Genomic DNA, 20,126 nt, shown 5'->3' with positions numbered 1-20,126 from the left:
CAATGAGCTGTTTCTATGTTTTTTTTTAAGCTACCAAGGAGTGAAAGAATGACTTGGAGATGTTGAGGCCTACACAAACATGGAGATGGGCTAAGCATGAGCCTGTATATGCTTTATCAAATTAAAAGGATAAGTCCAGTGGGACCAGGCTCATCTAAGACTGGGAACCCGAAGATGGTTATGTAGAACTGGGGACAGATCCTGAGACTGAGTCACTCTGATAAAGTCAATGATAGCATGGCTAGAGCCTGACTGGAACCCTCTGGAACTTCAATTTTCAGGTTTCTGCCCACACTTTCTCTTCTCTGTATCAGATCCTAGACCTATGGGAGGGGCAAACCAGTCGAGTGTTTCCGAGTTCCTCCTCCTGGGGCTCTCCAGGCAGCCTCAGCAGCAGCAGCTCCTCTTCGTGCTCTTCCTGAGCATGTACCTGGCCACGGTCCTGGGAAACCTGCTCATCATCCTGGCCATCAGCACAGACTCCCGCCTGCACACCCCCATGTACTTCTTCCTCAGCAACCTGTCTTTTGTGGACCTCTGTTTCTCCTCTACCAATGTTCCCAAGATGCTGGTCAACTACCTACTTGGGAGTCAGATAATCTCTTTCCTTGGTTGTCTCACACAGCTCTATTTTTTCATTATGTTTACAGTCATGGACCATTGCCTCCTGGCTGTGATGGCCTATGATCGCTTTGTTGCTGTGTGTCATCCCTTACACTACACAAAAAAGATGACCCCTGAGCTCTGTGCCCTGCTCATCAGTGTGGCTTGTGGCATTGCCAATGCAAATGCTCTGTTGCATACCCTGCTGTTGGCTCGGCTCTCATTCTGTGCAGACAACAGGATCCCCCACTTTTTCTGTGATGTGGCTGCTCTCCTGAAACTCTCCTGCTCTGACACACACCTTAACGAGATGGTGATTCTTACTGAAGGGAGTCTGATTACTATCATTCCATTTGTTTGCATCCTGGTTTCCTACATTTACATCACCTCTGCTGTCCTGAGAGTCCCATCCACACAGGGAAAGTGGAAAGCCTTCTCCACCTGTGGCTCCCACCTGGCTGTGGTTTCCCTATTTTATGGCACCATCATTGCTGTTTATCTCAACCCTTCATCCTCCCACTCAGCTGAGAAGGACATTGCAGCAACTGTGATGTACACGGTGGTGACCCCCATGCTGAACCCTTTCATCTACAGCCTGAGAAACAAGGACATGAAAGGGGCTCTGAGAAAAATGATGGGCAGGAATAGAGATTCTATCTGATGAAAGAACCCTGAACTATCAACAGGTATGGAAATCTTTGCCCACTCACGCTAAGGTAACAGTTCATTTGTCAGTATCTGTTAAGAAACCCTGATGGCAATGTGGGTTAAGAGTTGGTCTGTTAACCACAAGATCAGTTGCTCAAACCCATCATCCATTCTATGGGGAAAAGACTGACTTTTCCCTTTAAGTTTTACAGTCTCAGAAGCCATGTAGGGGCTGCTATGAATAGGTATAGACCGCAGGGCAGTGATTTGGGTGAGGAAATTGGACCTGATATTCTCACTAGACACCTATCAATGGACCGAGTATCTGTAATATCTCTAATATTTGCCATAAAAGTTAAGCTTTTCATATCCTTTTCACTTGGAAAAATTCTAGCTAACAAATACCTTTTCAGATCTCTCTTGTAAATGCTTTTAGAATCTACAAACAAAAAGGATTTCAATAGAGTCAGTTCCAACTGATAGAAACCCTACAGTTCAGGGAGAACTGCTATAAAAGGTTCCCAAGGCTCTAAAGCTTCACACCACTTCATTGTCCCTCAGCTAAGCTGGTGAAAGTGAATTACCATCTTGCAGCTAGGCGCACACTGCAAAACCCTGGTGCCACCAAAGCTTCTTGAATCTACATGGGGGTACTCTCCCCAATGTGGATTTTTTTTCAAATCTATGTATTTCATTTTTTTTCAAAGCAACTTTATCACCTTCAAATACTCTGCATAACACTTAACACATTTATCAAATCTGCTATTTCACTCTTGGAAGCATTTTTCAAACTCATCTGTTTGGATGGCTGACAGCACCTCCCTTATTTGTTCCCTCGCCTCTTCTACATGGTTCCAATCGCTATCTGTAGTAGTGGGTATAAGATATGAAAAGAATAATAATTTATCAAGTGGCCCATGAGGGTGTAAGGTGGGGAGGAAGGGTAAAAAGAGAAGCTGATACCAAGGGCTCAAATAGAAAGTAAATGTTTAGAAAATGATGATGGCAACATATGTACAAATATGCTTGATACAATTTATGTATGGATTGTTGTAGGAGCTGTAAGAGTCCCTGATAAAATGATCTTAAATGAAAAGAAAAAGTATCCATTTATGAATTTGGATTAAGTTTGGCTGAGAATGACAGTAAACCTTAAATAAAATGGCTTGAACAAGAAAAACATTACTGTCATTTCATGCCCTTCTGCATTCACAGAAACAAAAAGAAATCACACAGGGTGAGGTCAGGTGAGTAAGGTTTGCGCAGTAAGAGAAGATTGCTTTATTTTCCCCAAAATTGGCACAATGAGATGGCTATGTGAGCAGGTGCATTGTCGTGGTGGCAAAACCAGTCCCCTGCCTGCCACAAATCAGGACTTTTTGGTCACACACTGTTACACAGACTTTTCAGAACTTTTCAATTGAAAGCTTGATTAACAGTCTGACCTGGTGGAACAAACTGCAAATGCACTCTCCCCCTCACATCCGAAAAACAAATGAGCATTGGGGGACTGACTGACTCGCTGCCATTGGGTTGATTCTGATTCATAGACCCTATAGGGCATAATATAACTGCCCTTGGGGTTTCAGAGACCATAAAAGTTTAAGAGAGCTGAAAATGTCATCTTTTTCCAGTCAAGCTACTGGTGGGATGGAGCTGCTGACCTTGAAGTTATCAGCCCAACCCAAAAACCATTAAGACACCAGTGCTCCATCATCACCAAGTGTCCAGGATCTTTACCATGTGATATGGTTTCTCCTTCAGAGTCCCTGGGTGTTACATAGGAGTGAGACACTGGGGAACTAGCTGGATGGTGGATACTCTGAATTTACCATGATGCTTTGGAGACTAAACTTGGACACATATTCCTAAAAGAACGAGCCTTGACAACCCAATGAATAATTCTACTCTACATCTGTATTGTTACCATGAGCTAGAATAGACTCAATGCCAACTAAGAGCAAAAAGAACGATTTCTGTTTGCTTTCAGGCAATAGGTCTACATTTCTGTATCCAGAAACCCATGATGTCTTGCATGCCACTGCTCCCTTGAAGAACCAAGTTAATGCCACCTCCTCTGTGAAGCCTTTGCTAATTCCTCTCCCTCAGACTCTCCCTCCCTCCTTCCCCTGAATCACTCCACTTTCAGCTGTTTACTCCCTGAGACCGTCTAGTCAGCCATCGCTGCTTCCTCTCCTTCCCCTAGAGACTATGAGATGGTTGGGATTCTGACAACATTCAACTTATTTGATGTTATGCATTGATTGGCAACACCCAGAAACATGTATTCTCATTCTAATCACCTATACCCATGGTTATAGGGCTTTCCTGGCTGTGTTAATGAGAACATCTCAGTGTAGGGTGTGTGTAACATCAATTACCTTTGAGATGTCAAATGAACAGGTTAGGCACTGACCCAGAGAGAAGCAGAAATAGAGGGGAAGACTTGAGCCAGTATGAAGGTCACCAGGAAACCAAGGAAGAAAAGCTGACCGGAGATGAGGCCTTGCTCCAAGAATGGACAGAGAGAAAGTCTTTCCTCATAGCTGGTGCCCTGAATCGAGATCTAACCTCATGAACAATGAGAAAGTACATTTGTGTCCTTTAACGTCCCCCACTTAGGCTATTTCTGCTGCAGCAGGACTAAGAAACGGAGACAGATGCCCTGTGCAGAGCTTGGCTCTTGACACGAAGTACATAAGCAACACGTTTATTGGACACGTGGGTAAATATCCAGTCTTGCCTTTCCATTTCATTTCCTTAATTGGGCAAGAGATACCCAAAATTGCAGTGGTTAATGATAAAAGTTACCCACTGTGAAAGATGTTTTAGGAACTTGGTGGCTTAGAGGTTACCTGTTGGGCTGCTAACTACAAAGTCAGTGGTTGGAAACCTTCGGTTGCTCCATGGAGAAAGATGAGTCTTTCTACTCTGATAAAGAGTCATGGGGTCAGAAATCCATGGGGACAGTTTAACTCTGTTCTATAGGGTTGCTGTGAGTCAGCATAAACTTGTTGGCAATTATTTTGGTTTGAAAAGATATTTTCGCTCCCCTCCGCGAGGCCGGCGGGGCTTCGGCACGCTATGGGAGGGCTCTGGCTCACAGCATGGAGGAGCTTGGAGCTGTGTGCTGGGCACTGAGGTCGCGCCGCGTCGCTGACCACGGCTGGACAGAGGCTAGAGCCCCTCCTCCGCCCGTGGCAGAGTGGCACCCGAGCTCCTGACAGGGGACTGAGGCGGCTCGGGACGTGGGGGCTCCGGAGCCAGGCGCGGGGCTTGTTTTTGCAGCCGCCCTGGAGTCCAAAGAGCACGAACCCGTTCACGCGCGCGCAGGAGGAGGCCTGGCGGCGCCGCAACAAGACTGTCCTCACATACGTGACCGCGGCCGCCGTGGCCATGCTGGGGCGTCCTACGCCGCGGTGCCCCTTTATCGGCTCTATTGCCAGACTACTGGACTTGGAGGGTCAGCTGTAGCTGGCCATGGATCTGACCAGATGAAAACATGGTGCCTGTTAAGGATCGCATTATTAAAATAACCTTTAATGCGGATGTGCAAGCAAGTCTCCAGTGGAACTTTAGACCTCAGCAAACGGAAATATATATGTAGGGCCAGGAGAGACGGCACTGGCATTTTACAAAGCTAAGAACCTTACTGACAAACCAGTCATCGGAATTTCTACATACAATGTTGTACCATTTGAAGCTGGACAGTATTTCAATAAAATACAGTGCTTCTGTTTTGAAGAACAAAGGCTTAATCCACAAGAGGAAGTGGACATGCCAGTGTTTTTCTACATTGATCCTGAATTTGCTGAAGATCCAAGAATGGTGAATGTTGATCTCATCACTCTTTCTTATACTTTTTTTGAAGCTAAAGATGGGCGTAAACTGCCAGTTCCAGGCTATCATTGAAGTCAGCAACTAAATCTGCGTCTCATTTGTGATTTTTGAGAAATCATGTATCTGACTTCTCAGAGATGAAATATTTCTACTATGTTGTATTTAATTATTGTGTACTGGTGATGGTTCAGCTTGCTTCCTTCCATGCCTGGACATCTTAACCACACTTAAAATCGAGAAAACAGGTTTAGCTTTTACCGTAAGGAATCCACTTAGAGAGTGCCTACTTAAGACTGATTGCCACCAAACTTTTAAGAGTTTGATAGTAGTAAGTGACTGTTTAGCTTTAAATATATATATGGGAATGGACTTAATGGTACAGTTTAATTCATTAGATTGCTTCCACATTTTGGCCCTTCATACTTGTATCATTTGAACACTTGATGTTTATTTTTGGCTGTACACCAGACTCTGAACAGGTTGATTATTAAATCTCTCAAACCACTGGTGTTACTTGCCTTCAGTGTGAATAGTCATTATTTTTAGAGCTTAACATGAAAGAGGTGTGTTACTTGCTCAAAGATTGCATGTTTTCTTCAAATTCTGATTTGTTTTACTTTTAAGATCTAGGACTGCTTTATATTGATTGTACTATGTAAATAATTAGGTTGCAATTGTGGTACAATGAAATCTCTCTATATATATGATTAACTGTGATATTTACAAGTCCCTCAATGTTAAAATATATGTGGGGTTGTATACATATACTGATCTCAAAAGTCTACCTGTAAACAAACTCTAAAGACACATTAAATTATTTTAATAGTAAAAAAAAAGAAAAGATATTTTCAATATGAAGAAGAAATGAGAGTAAACTATCACACTACTGTTAATAAGAGGAAAATATATTTTAACAAAAACTGACCTAAAACTATCTATATAATTTTGCATCTTGCTTTTTCTACTTGCCATTTCCCATGACATTAAATACCTTAGAGAGGTATTTCTATGACTGCATGATATGGATGCATTATAATACATTTACCTCTGGTCAAGTGAAATTCCTAAATATGGCTCTTCCATCCATTTGTCTATATTCCCAGCACATGATTAAGTGGACCCATGCAAATAAGGTGTAGAGGACTCTAATAGGAGAATTGGTCAGTTTGGCTCTCTCTCTGTGCATAAGAAAGCCATTTCAGAAAAAGGAACAGAGGTCATCCTGGGACCAGCAAGAAAGAACAGCCACCAGTAGGGCAGATTGGAGATCCCTGTCTGAAGTAGGGAGACTCCAGAGGCGGCAGTGCTGAGACCAGAGACCAAGAGACTGTGAGGCAGAGCAGCAGGCATGCTTCCCGCCTCACAGAACAAGGCAGAGGCCAAGGGACCATGAGGCTGGGAGGCTGAGAGATATAGTTAAAGTTTATTTTGTCAACCTGGCCGATAAATAAGTGTAGGGTTAATTGAAAGGGTGAGAGATAAATGGCTTGGCGAGCCTCACCTTTCTAGTTCTCAGGTCTCTTGCTTTCTGATGGTCGGACCAGGGTGCAGCTTCCTTAGTCAGTTCCCTGCCTCAGCTGGCAAGACTCACTTCCTGCAAGACATCCCAGAGAGGAAGCCACATGGACCTACTTTGATGCAGTCCTGGGTGCTGGAGCAGCCGTGTGGAGACCTCTGCCAGCGCTGAGATGTTTACACATTCACTGACTCAGCTTTCCTCCTGTAGTCGGCGTCATGGTGTGTGTTTTGTGGAATGGAGGAGGACTTTCTGGATTGGTGTTGGACATACGGGTTAATGAGTTAATGTTAGACTTGTGGGCTTGGGCAGCACTGGGTTGGGATGTTTTCTTAATGTGCACCCAACCTTTATATAAAACTCTCTCTTACACATGAGTTACTGTGGATTTGATTCACTAAAGTACACAGACTAACACACTGAGGATCAAAGAAACATGCAGCTGCTGGCTGAATAGAAGTGCTACTGTGGACCACAGACTGTATCCTTGATATTCTTTGATGATGGCTTGTGGTAACCTGTTGACTTCCTGACCGTGTGGTTGTTTTAGTTGCCTCGAGTCAATCCAGACTCATAGTGACCCTATGTACAACTTCTCTAATAAAGTCCCATAATTGTCAGTGTTGCCTGTGAGTTTTGTGTGACCATTGCAACAAATTCTGGTACTCCTCAGAGATGTGCAGTGTCCTGTGAGGAATGGTTGGTGTCAGAATACGGTAAAAGAAGGATGGAGGCTTCTGAGAGATCTTGACACTCATACATTGCTGGTGTCATCATTGAATTGTATCAGCACGATGGAAATCAGTATGGTGCTTCCTTAAGCAAATACAAACACAATGACCTTATGATCCTATAATCTCTCTACTGGGTATACACCCTAATTCAATACAAACAGACATATGCACACCTGATTAGTGCAGCAATTTTCACAATAGCAAAAACATGGAAACAATCAAAACTCTGATGATAGAGGAATGGATAAGCCAATTCTGGTACATGCATACAGTGGAATATTATGCATCAATACAAAGCAATTCCATCTCTCTTAGTCACTCCAAATATGGATGAAACTAGAGAGTATTATGCAGTACAAAGTCAGTCCACCTCATAAAGATAAATATTGAATCACCCCATTATTGTAGGGAAAAACAAAGCAAAAGAAAATTATTTTTACCCCAAAAGATAAGACTTTGGAGATGATGAGGTTTTATTTGTTTGTGCTGTGATCACTGTTGTCCCCGGTCTTGTGGTGAACTTAAGCTTAGTTTTGTCTCCCCTTTTGAATACCTGGAGTTGTCAAATGAGGCTGTTAATCTGAGATCCTCCTGTTTTCATGTAGACATTTATTGCTATATGTTTCTCCCTCAGTAATACCTTTGCTGCATCCCCTAAATATTGGTATATTGTGTTTGCGTCTTCATTTAACGTTAATGCTGTCATCCTTACGGGAGCAGATTGCCAGGGTTTTTTTCCCCCAGTTGGGTTCAAACTGCTGACCTTTCAGTCCACAGTAAAACTCTTAACCACTGCACCAGCAGACTCCTTGAGACCTTTTTCTTTTCTGGTTTTTTTCTTCATGTTTGAAATGAACTTGTATGTCACTAAATATTCAAAGTCTATTTCAATTTTACTTTTCCTCCCCACTCCCTTTGTTCAGGCACTCAGACCAGTAGTTAAATCTGAGGGGTAAGGAAGATGGAGGGTTTGTTAAAAGTGGTGAGCCTTCACTCTCGGGTATTTATTTTGTCGGGTTTTGAAGACATGTTTTCTATATAGCTGAACATCTCATCTCAACAAATGAAATCAACAACACCATCCTGTCAAACTGCCCAGAAGGGTGGTTCTCTCGCTCTCTTTCCCCACCCCTCTCTCTCTCTATTTCCTATCCCTTCCCTCTCCCCTTCACCCCCCCATCCCTGGTATCCTAATAGGCTTCAAAATTTTATCTTTTGGTGTAAAAACCACTTTCATTTTCTTTCATTTTTCACATTCAGTTTCATTTTTGGTGCATAAACCACTTTCATTTTTCTTTCAAAATTATTTTCCCCTATAATATTGGTGTCATTAAATATTGAGATCGACTTTGTTAAGCATAGTATCCATTAACGTTGTCCATTTTATTAACATGCTTTAAAGAAAGGAAAATATTAAATCTACTTATTGTATAGGAATCATTCAGATATCCATATTATGATTTTAGTATGACTAATATTAGTTATCTTCTGATTTCCTTTCATTTCCTACATAGTAAATATTAAAGAAAATAATTTGCTTATGATTTCAGGTCATATCAAATTTAAAGAGTAACCAGGCAGAAATTTATTCTTTTGAGTCCCAGGAGGAAGCAAAGCAAATAAATCCATTGTGCTGTCACTGGTTGACATGGTGACAGTGATAGTTAGATTTTGTATTAACCTGGCTGGATCAGTATTTGCACTCACAATCTAGTAAAGATATGACCTAGTAAATTTCCATGATGTGACCTAACACAATGTAATCAACTCTATAAAAGGATCTGCTGTAAGCCGCTAGTCAGTAGTAAGTTTAGGGTGGAGTGCAAGGTCGCAGTCCTGATGCAATTGAAAAGACATATCATCAGAGGTGTGGCCTGCTTCCAATAGAAGTAGGCATTGTGAAAAAAATCTGCTTTACTTTGATCTGCATCTGGATCCTATGTCTGTCTCCTATACCTCTAGGTCCTTGGACTTGAGCCAAGAGACTGCCATATTGCCTGCTGATACTGACAATACTCAGTAGGGTGCTATCTGACATTCCAACCTGGAATTCATTTGCTTCTACATCCACCAGTCTATTGCCTTCCTGCCAATCTTAGACTCATCAACTGTTGATAATACACGAGTCAGGAGTACCTTCCATTTGAACATCTGATTCATAGACTTGGAACTTGGCCAGACTTAGTTTTGCCCACTTCTAAAATTGTGTAAACCATTTTTTAATATAAATTACATTTATTTCACTGACTTCTCTTCTTTGGAGAACCTAGCCTAAGACAGTGACTCTAAGCCTTCAGAGTAGAAAATAACATGAGAATACACGATAACCTCCCCAATCTACTTAACAATATTCATATTTAATAGTTACAACATTGGTGTAAAGAAACTACACCCTCAGTCCCACCACCTTAAACAGGTTGCAATACATTTAACATTCCTTTCACAGACCTCTTTCCTCCCCCTCCACGTCACCCATATAAATATCTGTTCCTTTCTGGTCTCTTGGAGGAGACAAGCCAGTCAGACTGCAGGGTAGCAACGATGAAACATACAACTTTCCTCTAGTTGTTAAATGCTTCTTCCCCCTGCTGCCTCACCCACTATCATGATATCAATTCTACCTTACAAATCTGACTAGACCAGAGGATGTACACTGGTACAGATAAAAACTGGAAACACAGGGAATCCAGGAAAGATGATCCCCTTCAGGACCAGTGGTGAGAGTGGCGATACTGAGAGGGTGGAGGGAAGGTGGGGTAGAAAGGGGGAATCGATTACAAGGATCTGTATATAACCTCCTCCCTGGGGGATGGATAAAAGAAGAGTGGATGAAGGGAGACGTTGGACAGTGTAAGATATGACAGAATTATAAATTATCAAGGGTTCATGAGGTAGGGTGACGGGAAAAGGGAGGGGGAAAATGAGGAGCTGATATCATGGGCTCAAGTAGAAAGCAAATGTTTTAAGAATGATAATGACAACAAATGTGCTTGACACAATGGATGGATGTTTGGATTGTGATAAAAGTTATACGAGCCCCCAGTAAAATGATTTTTTAAAGAGCAGTTACATGAAGCAATCCTTTTGTCTCCTTGTGTTATGGATCTAGAAATAAAATGTATTTCTTGCCAAAAGTTTGTGTGTGGCATATTTTGGCTTGACTTTGGTAGCAGACAGTGAGCCAGCCTTTAAGGTGACAAACAGACCAGAACAACAACCTCATTTCCAACTACCAATACCAACTGCTCCAAAAAGTAATACAGTAGACAAGTGGTTCTCAACCTTCCTAATGCTGTGACCCTCATGGCGTGGTGACCCCCAACCATAAAATTATTTTTGGTGCTACTTCACAACTGTAATTTTGCTTCTGTTATGAATCGGGAAACCCTTATGAAAGGGTCATTCAACCACCAAAGGGGTCATGACCCACAGGTTGAGACTGCTGCAATAGACCATCCTAGAGACAGTAGGAAGAAATATGGAACAGACCTCAAAATCATGAAAGAGATCAGACAGAAACTGGCAGGATTTTGAGGACTGTAGTCATTACCCTTTATGTCTGGAACTGAATCCATTTCTGTGTTAGAAGAATTAATCATTTAAGATCAAAAGGGTAGCATATGCCAAGGATAAAATTCAGAGGAATAAAGGAGGAAGAATGGAAGCAGGAAAGACAGGGAAGCAGCGGATATTCATGGAGATGTTGATGGGATTGCAATAGATGAGCTGAAGCACAAGATGTATAAAGTAGTCAATGTAAAGCTGATCATTTGCTCTGTAAACATTAAACAAATTAGCAAGAAAATATCTTTAAAACTCAACTAAACTAGCTAAGTTTTCAAGGAGCCATGGATGTGCTATGGGATAAGTATTGGGTTGATAATCTCAAGGTCAACAGTTCCAACCTACCAGCTGCTCTGCGATAGAAAGTTTAGTCTGCCTGCTCCCAGAATTATGTAAAACCTTCTATATAGGCAGAGTCCACTCAATGGTAGTGATGTTATTTCTTTGGTTCCTCGCATTAAAAGTACCCTAGAACTCCCCAAACCATAGCAAACTACAAATAGACAAGGAAGATGTGATCAATGTGTCTTTAGACCTCTTGACTGCTTCTTCCATGAACATTGATTGTGGATCCAAGCAAGAGGAAATTCTTGACAATTTCAATCTTTTCTCCATTTATCACGAAGTTACCTATTGGTCCAGTTATGAGAATTCTGGTCTTCTTTACAGTGAGTTGTAATCCATATTGAAAGCTGCCATCCCTGATCTTCATCACCAAGTGCTTCAAGTCCTCCTCACTTTCAGCAAGCAAGGTTGTATCACCTGCATATCACAGATTGTTAATAAAACTTCCTCCAATCCTGATGCCACATTTTTCTTTATATAAATCACCATCTCTGATGATTTTCTCAGCATACAGATTAAATAAATATGATGAGAGGATATAGCCCTGCTGCACAACTTTCCTGATTTTAAACCAGGCAGCAGTAGAATTTGTCCATTTCATCTAGGTAAACCAGTTTCTTGCCATTCAGTTGTTCATAAAATTCTATCATCACTCTGGTCAATGGTAGTACACACACATTAATTTATATTGTTATTTTCTATCTTGATTTTTTCCTCAATATTTTGATTATTCTAAAGGACCAAATTCTAAATGTTATTGATTATTTTAGGTTTATTTGTTTCTGCTCTGATTTTTGCTATTCCCTTTCTGATGGTAAACTTAAGCTTAGTTTGGTCTCCACTTTGGATTTCCTGTAGTTGTTAAGGGAGGCTGTTAGTTTGAGATCCTCCTATGTTTTATGTGGACATTTGTTGCTATAAGTTTCTACCTCAGTAACACCTTTGGTGAAACATTTAAAAATTGGTATGTTCTGTGTTTATTTTTCATTTAACACTAACACTGTAATCCTCATGGGAGCAGATTGCTAGATTTTTTTGCACTAAGGTGGCTTCAAACTGCCAACATTTTGTTTAATAGCTATGTCCATAACCACTGCACCAACAGGGCTCCTTGAAGTCTTTCATTTTTTTATATGTTTGAAATGAAATTATATGTCACTAAAGACTGCAATTCAATTTCAATTTTGCTCTTCCTCATTTCTTTAGTCACTCAGACTAATACTTAAATCTGGAGTGTAAGGAAACTGGAGGGTTTTTTAAGTCTATGAGCCCTCATTTTTAAAAAATTGATTGAATTAGTTTTTCAAGAAGCATATTCTATGTAGCTGCACATCCCATCTCAACAAATGAAATCAACAACAGTATCCTGTTAACCCTACCCCCATAAATGTGGCTCTCTCGCTCCCCTCACCTCATCTTTACTCCCTCCCTCTCAATTTCCTATCTCTACCCTCTCCCTTTCTCCACCTCCATCCCTGGTCTCCAAAGTCTTATGTTTTGGTGTAGAAACCACTTTCCTTTTTCTTTGTTTTCCCCTATAATATTGGTGTCATTAAATATATACCTTTATGAGATTGACTAACTTTGTTAGGCATAATGTTCTCAAAATTCATCCATGTTTGGGGTGTGGGGTGTTAGGCAGGTTCTCTAGAGAAACAAAACCAGGACACTTGGGATTATATATATGTATAAGATTATATATTTATACAGTATGAAGGAATATAACAGCTAATCAGTCCACACAGCAGTACAGGGGACTCAATTCAACTCACTTCCATTAGACAATTAATATACTAGAAGTCCTTCAACTAAAGAAGGCTGCCAGGTCCAAGGTCAAGGAAGCAGACAGCTGAGTCTTCCCTCAGGCAATGCCAGCAGAGTCCGCCCACAGGCAGCAAACAATAGGATGGTTCACCAAGTAGTCAGCAGCTCAGGAACTTAGCGAAGCAAGCCCAGATGGGATATCCAACGCAAGCAAAGCAAGACGACAGGATCCACCATAGTCAGGATCAAGTGATGTAGACACCAGCAGTGTGGTGAAGCAGGTCGCAAAGAAACCTCAAGTGTAGCTCACAGTTGAGTCAGAGAACGAGCTAACGCAGCCACACACTGATCTGATCACCAGAGAGCAAGAGAGCAAGGGGCGGGCCTTGACAATCCATTTATCTCTTTTCCTTCCAATCAAACTGTGACCTGATTAATATCACATGTTACTATAGGTCAAGTTGGCACAATAAACCTACCTATCACAGGGTGACTAAGAGAGTTGGCATTGCTTTTTATTGATGCATAATATTCCACTGTATGCATGTACCAGAGTTGGCTTATCCATTCCTCTATCATCAGAGTTTTGGGTTGTTACCATCTTTTTGCTACTGTGAAAATTGCTGCAATAAATAGGTGTGCATGTGTCTGTTTGTATTGAATTAGAGTGTATAACCAGTAGAGAGATTATAGGATCATAAGGTCATTGTGTTTGTATTTGCTTAAGGAAGCACCATACTGATTTCCATCGTGCTGATACAATTCAATGATGACACCAGCAATGTATGAGTGTCAAGATCTCTCAGAAGCCTCCATCCTTCTTTTACCGTATTCTGACACCAACCATTCCTCACAGGACACTGCACATCTCTGAGGAGTACCAGAATTTGTTGCAATGGTCACACAAAACTCACAGGCAACACTGACAATTATGGGACTTTATTAGAGAAGTTGTACATAGGGTCACTATGAGTCTGGATTGACTCGAGGCAACTAAAACAACCACACGGTCAGGAAGTCAACAGGTTACCACAAGCCATCATCAAAGAATATCAAGGATACAGTCTGTGGTCCACAGTAGCACTTCTATTCAGCCAGCAGCTGCATGTTTCTTTGATCCTCAGTGTGTTAGTCTGTGTACTTTAGTGAATCAAATCCACAGTAACTCATGTGTAAGAGTGAGTTTTATATAAAGGTTGGGTGCACATTAAGAAAACATCCCAACCCAGTGCTGCCCAAGCCCACAAGTCTAACATTAACTCATTAACCCGTATGTCCAACACCAATCCAGAAAGCCCTCCTCCATTCCACAAAACACACACCATGACGCCGACTACAGGAGGAAAGCTGAGTCAGTGAATGTGTAAACATCTCAGCGCTGGCAGAGGTCTCCACACGGCTGCTCCAGCACCCAGGACTGCATCAAAGTAGGTCCATGTGGCTTCCTCTCTGGGATGTCTTGCAGGAAGTGAGTCTTGCCAGCTGAGGCAGGGAACTGACTAAGGAAACTGCACCCTGGTCCGACCATCAGAAAGCAAGAGACCTGAGAACTAGAAAGGTGAGGCTCACCAAGCCATTTATCTCTCACCCTTTCAATTAACCCTACACTTATTTATCGGCCAGGTTGACAAAATAAACTTTAACTATATCTCTCAGCCTCCCAGCCTCATGGTCCCTTGGCCTCTGCCTTGTTCTGTGAGGCGGGAAGCATGCCTGCTGCTCTGCCTCACAGTCTCTTGGTCTCTGGTCTCAGCACTGCCGCCTCTGGAGTCTCCCTACTTCAGACAGGGATCTCCAATCTGCCCCACTAGTGGCTGTTCTTTCTTGCTGGTCCCAGGATGACCTCTGTTCCTTCTTCTGAAATGGCTGTCTTATACATAGAGAGAGAGCCAAACTGACCAATTCTCCTATTAGAGGCCCCTACACCTTATTTGTATGAGTCCACCCATACATTGGAGGGATGTGGGGAAGATTATAGACAAATGAAAAGTAGAGCCATAATTAAGCAACTTCGCCTTACTCAAAACTCACAGCCATCAAATTGATTCTGACTCATAGTGGCCCTATAGGACATAGTAAACATGTATCAATGGGTTTCCAAGACAGTAACTCTTTATGGGAAACAAAGGCGTAGTATTTCTGAAGCAGAGCTGCCAGTGGTTTCAGGTTGCTGACCTTGAAGTTAGCAGCTCAACACATAACCACTACCCTACCAAGGCCCCCTTAAGGACATCACTTGTAATGCATCCACATGGTTTTTGAGCTGCCACACAGTCATAAAAACACACCATAAAGGAATTTACTGGAATGGGAAAAGGCAAGTAGCAAAATCAGGATTCAAAATTACATAGATAGTTTGAGGTCAGTTTTGTTAAAAAAAATCATTTTTCATCTCATTAACAGTAGTGTTGTAGTTTACTTTCATTTTCTTATTTATATTGAAGATCTTTTCAAATAAAAAAATCAAACTCCCTCCCAACAAGTTCATGCCAGTGAATAGCAAGCTGATAAGACAGAGCTGAACTGCCCCTGTGAATTTCTGACACTGAAATTCTTGGTGGCCATAGAAAGCCTCATCTTTCTCCTACAGAGCACAGGTAACCTACTAAGCCACCAAACTTCTAAAAAATATTTTTACAATGTGTTACTATTATCATTACCTACTGCAATTTTGGGAGCCTCTTGCCCAATTAAGGATGTGAAATGGAAAGGCAAGACTGGATATTTACCCACGTGTCCAATAAACATGTGTTGATTATACACTTTGTGTCAAGAGCCAACTTGCACAGGGCATCTGTCTCAGTTTCTTAGTCCTGCTGCAGCAGAAATCGTCTAAGTGGGGGACATTAAAGGACACAAATGTACTTTCTCATTGTTCATGAGGTTAGATCTCGATTCAGGGCACCAGCTCTGAGGAAAACTTTCACTCTGTCCATTTTTGGAGCAAGTCCTGATCTCTGGCCAGTTTTCTTCCTTCGTTTCCTGGTGAACTTCATACTGGCTCGAGTCTTCCCCTCTATTTGTGCTTCTCTCTGGGTCGGTGCCTAACCTGTTCGTTTGACATCTCAAAGGTTATTGATGTTACACACACCCTACACTGAGATGGTCTCATTAACACAACCAGGAAAGTCCTATTCCCATGGGTATAGGTGATCAGAATTAGAATACATGTTCCAGGGTTGCCAATCAATGCATAACATCAAATAAGTTGAATGTTGTCAGAGTCCGAACCATCTCGTAGTCTCTAGGGGAAGAAGAAGAAGCAGCAATGGCTGACTAGACAGAGTCTCAGGGAGTAAACAGCTGAAAGTGGAGTGATTCAGGGGAAGGAGGGAGGGAGAGTCTGAGGGAGAGGAATTAGCAAAGGCTTCACAGAGGAGGTGGCATTGACTTGGTTCTTCAAGGGAGCAGGGGCACTCAAGACATCATGGGTTTCTGGATACAGAAATGTAGACGTATTGCCTGAAAGCAATCAAAAATTGTTGTTATTGTTCTTAGTTGACATTTTGTCTTTTCTAATTCATGGCGACCCTATGGAGGTAGAGAAGACTTGCTTGCTGAGTTTTCAAGGCTTGTTCTTTCAGAAACATGTGGCCATGCTTTCACTTTGAAGATATTGACTGTCAACCTTCCATTGCTTGACCCATGTGGAACTGTAACTGTGTTAGTCTCGGTGAACTAGGGAAACAAATCCACAGAAACTCATATATGCATAAGAGAACTTTATATAAAGGGTAAGTGTACATTAAGAAAACATCCCAACCCAGTGTTGTCCAAGTCCATAAGTTCAGCTTTAGACCATATGTCTGATACTGATCTACAAAATCCTCCTCAATTTCACAAAACACATGCAATGATGCTGACTGCAGGGGTAAAGCTGAATTAGTGAAGGTGTAAGCATCTCAGTGCTGGCAGGCGTCTCCACACGGCTGCTCCAGCATCCATGGCTGCATCAGGATAGGTCCATTTGGCTTCTCCTCAGGGATGTTTTGCAGGAAGAGAGTCTTGCCAGCTGAAGCAGGGACCTGACTAAGGCAGTTGTACCCTAGTCCAACCATCAGAGAGTAAGAACTCTGAGAACTAAAAAGGCGAGGCTCACCCAGCCATTTATCTCTCCGCCCATCAATTAATCCCACATGTGTTTGTTGGCGAGGTTGGCACAATAAACTAACTATCTCAATCCACCCCTTGCCAACTTGGCACCTGTACACAATTCTTAGGCTATCAATTGCAGTTAAGTAACACCTACACCTTAATCCTAAAATCCTATGAATATATTTCCACATCTATGAAAGTTTTTAAGCCAATCATGTCATGCCTTTATGCCCCCCCCCCATTTTGGGTATACAGTTTCTATACTGCCCACTTTCATCAACCCAGTGCTCTGAGGAGTCAATCATATGTTTCCACATGAAGAATCCTCATTCCAGTTGGAACCTTATAAAGCCCACATCCATAAGCAACGTCAAAACAGGGCAGGCCTTTCATAAAGTCTGCAACAATATGCCCCAGTTCACATGCTCAAAAATCTCTTCATCTGGCCGGGTTCTGCTCAGCTCAATGTTGGCTGCCTTGCTTAGCCTCCCCAGGGTGCCCATTGGTCACCTTGCCTTTAGACCATGGGCTCTCACAAATACTCACCAAGTCTAGCCCCCTCGTGCTAGGTCATGAACTTTAGATTAATCAACCTGCTCTCTTGATTTCTGATGGTTGGACCAGGGTGCAACTGCCTTAGTCAGATCCCTGTTTCAGCTAGCAAGGCTCTCTTCCTGCAAGACACCCCTAAGGAGAAGCCAAATGGCCCTACCCTGATGCATCCCTGGGTGCTAGAGCAGCCGTGTGGAGACTCCTGCCAGCACTGAGATGTTTACATGCTCACTGATTCAGCTTTCCTCCTGCCATCGGCATCATTGCATGTATTTTGTAGGATTGAGGAGGGCTTTGTAGATCGGTATCAGACACAGGGGCTAATGTTGGACTTAAGGACTTAGACAGCACTGGGTTGGGATGCTTTCTTAATGTACACTTACCTTTTATATAAAACTATCTTTTATACATATAAGAGTTTCTGTGGATTTGTTTCCCTAGTTTACCCAGACTAACACAGTAAAACCCAGGAACACTTAAAGAAGAAAAGCATACCACTGGGCAGTTCTACTCTGTCCTATCGGATAGTTATGAATCAGAATTCACTCAATGGCAGTGAGTGAGGGAGCGAATGAGTGAGTGGTGTGGATTCAGGGAGTCCTGCAGGCACAGAGGTTTACCACTTGCTGCAAGGTGTCACTTCTAAGCTCCCACCTGAGCTGAGGAAGAGAGAACTGGCAGTCTGCTTAAGTGAAGCTTTGGAGTCTTGGGAACCCTTTGGGCAGTTCTCCATGATCTATAGGGTTTCTTTGATTTGGAATCGACTCTATCCAAATCCCTTCCATTGTAGATTCTAAGAGCATTTCCAAAAAGAAGTGAACATTTATTTGTTAGCTAGAGCTTGTCAGCGTGAGCATTAGGCAATGAAAAGCTTAAACTTGATGCAAAACATTCCACATATTACACATGACAGGTTATAGAGAACTCAGTCCATTAATAGGTGTCTATTGTGGATAACATTTCCAATTACTTCAGGCGAAACAAAAATGCTGCCCTGGAGTCTATTCTAACACATAGCAACACTCTACCGAACTTCTAGCACCCTACATCATTACTGGAGCTCTTCAATAAACTAATTCTTCCTGTGCAAACCATTAAAAAAAAGCCTTTACAGCTGAAGCATTTGAGCCATTGATCTTGTGGCTAAAAGCCCAATGCCTAACCCACACCACAACCAGTGGTTCTGAACAGACACTGTCAAATAGAGTGTTACCTTAGTGTGAGTGGACAAAGGTTTCCATACCTGTTAGGAGTCCATGGGTCTTTCATCAAGTAGAATCTCTCTTCTTGATGAGCATTTTCCTTAGAGCCTCTTTCATGTCCTTGTTCCTGAGGCTGTAGATGAAAGGGTTCAGCATGGGGGTCACCACCGTGTACATCACAGTTGCTGCAATGTCATTCTCAGCTGAGTGGGAGGATGAAGGGTTGAAATACACAGCAAAGATGGTGCCATAGAAGATAGAAACCACAGCCAGGTGGGAGCCACAGGTGGAGAAGGCTTTCCACTTTCCCTTTGTGGATGGGACCCTCAGGACAGCAGAGGTGATGCAAATGTAGGAGACCAGGATGCAAACAAGTGGCATGAGAGTTATCATACCCCCCTCAGTGAGAATCATCATCTCATTGAGATATGTGTCAGAGCAGGAGAGTTTCAGGAGAGCAGCCCCATCACAGAAGAAGTGGGGGATCCTGTTGTCAGCACAGAATGAGAGTCGAGCCATCAGCAGGGTATGCAACAGAGAATGCAGACTAGCAATGCCCCAAGATCCAGCAAGTAGCAGGGCACAGAGCTGAGGGGTCATCTTTGTTGTGTAGTGTAAGGGATGACACACAGCAACAAAGCGATCATAGGCCATCACAGCCAGGAGGCAATGGTCCATGACTGTAAACATAATGAAAAAATAGAGCTGTGTGAGACAACCAAGGAAAGAGATTATCTGACTCCCAAGTAGGTAGTTGACCAGCATCTTGGGAACATTGGTAGAGGAGAAACAGAGGTCCACAAAAGACAGGTTGCTGAGGAAGAAGTACATGGGGGTGTGCAGGCGGGAGTCTGTGCTGATGGCCAGGATGATGAGCAGGTTTCCCAGGACCGTGGCCAGGTACATGCTCAGGAAGAGCACAAAGAGGAGCTGCTGCTGCTGGGGCTGCCTGGAGAGCCCCAAGAGGAGGAACTCGGAGACAGTGGACTGGTTTTCCCCACTCATAGGTCTAGGTCCAGATGCAGAAACTAGTGACCAGAAACCTAGGAACTAAGGGTTCAGATGGTATGTGTTAGGCTCTAGACACAGTCTTGTTTGCTTCATTAGAGTTTCTCATTAGTATCTGCCCCCTGTGCTTACACTACCAACCTCTGATTTCCAGTCTAAGATGATCCCCATCACACTTGATTCATTCTTTTAATCTGATAAAACATATAGAGCACATGCTTAGCTCATCTCCATAATTGTGTAGGTCTCTTAATA

At 42.5% G+C, this 20,126-nt stretch overlaps 2 protein-coding genes and 1 pseudogene across 2 annotated transcripts; 2 read left to right on the top strand and 1 right to left on the bottom strand.

The window, feature by feature from the left end:
- The first annotated feature begins 325 nt into the window (after nt 1–325).
- Nucleotides 326–1,264, top strand: LOC142423063 (olfactory receptor 1F1-like). Its single transcript, XM_075528239.1, has one exon. It carries the CDS (start codon nt 326–328, stop codon nt 1,262–1,264), a length of 939 nt encoding a protein of 312 aa, XP_075384354.1.
- A 3,071-nt stretch (nt 1,265–4,335) lies between these two features.
- Nucleotides 4,336–5,255, top strand: LOC142423062 (cytochrome c oxidase assembly protein COX11, mitochondrial-like; annotated as a pseudogene).
- Nucleotides 5,256–18,929: 13,674 nt separating this feature from the next.
- LOC142423060 (olfactory receptor 1f45-like) lies at nt 18,930–19,868 on the bottom strand. The gene has a single exon (XM_075528238.1). It carries the CDS (start codon nt 19,866–19,868, stop codon nt 18,930–18,932), a length of 939 nt encoding a protein of 312 aa, XP_075384353.1.
- Nucleotides 19,869–20,126: the final 258 nt, after the last annotated feature.

Source organism: Tenrec ecaudatus, chromosome 12 (genome assembly GCF_050624435.1).
Source record: "Tenrec ecaudatus isolate mTenEca1 chromosome 12, mTenEca1.hap1, whole genome shotgun sequence".
In the NCBI taxonomy this organism is placed as follows: Eukaryota; Metazoa; Chordata; class Mammalia; order Afrosoricida; family Tenrecidae; genus Tenrec; species Tenrec ecaudatus.
This window is presented reverse-complemented; position numbering and strand designations above follow the sequence as displayed.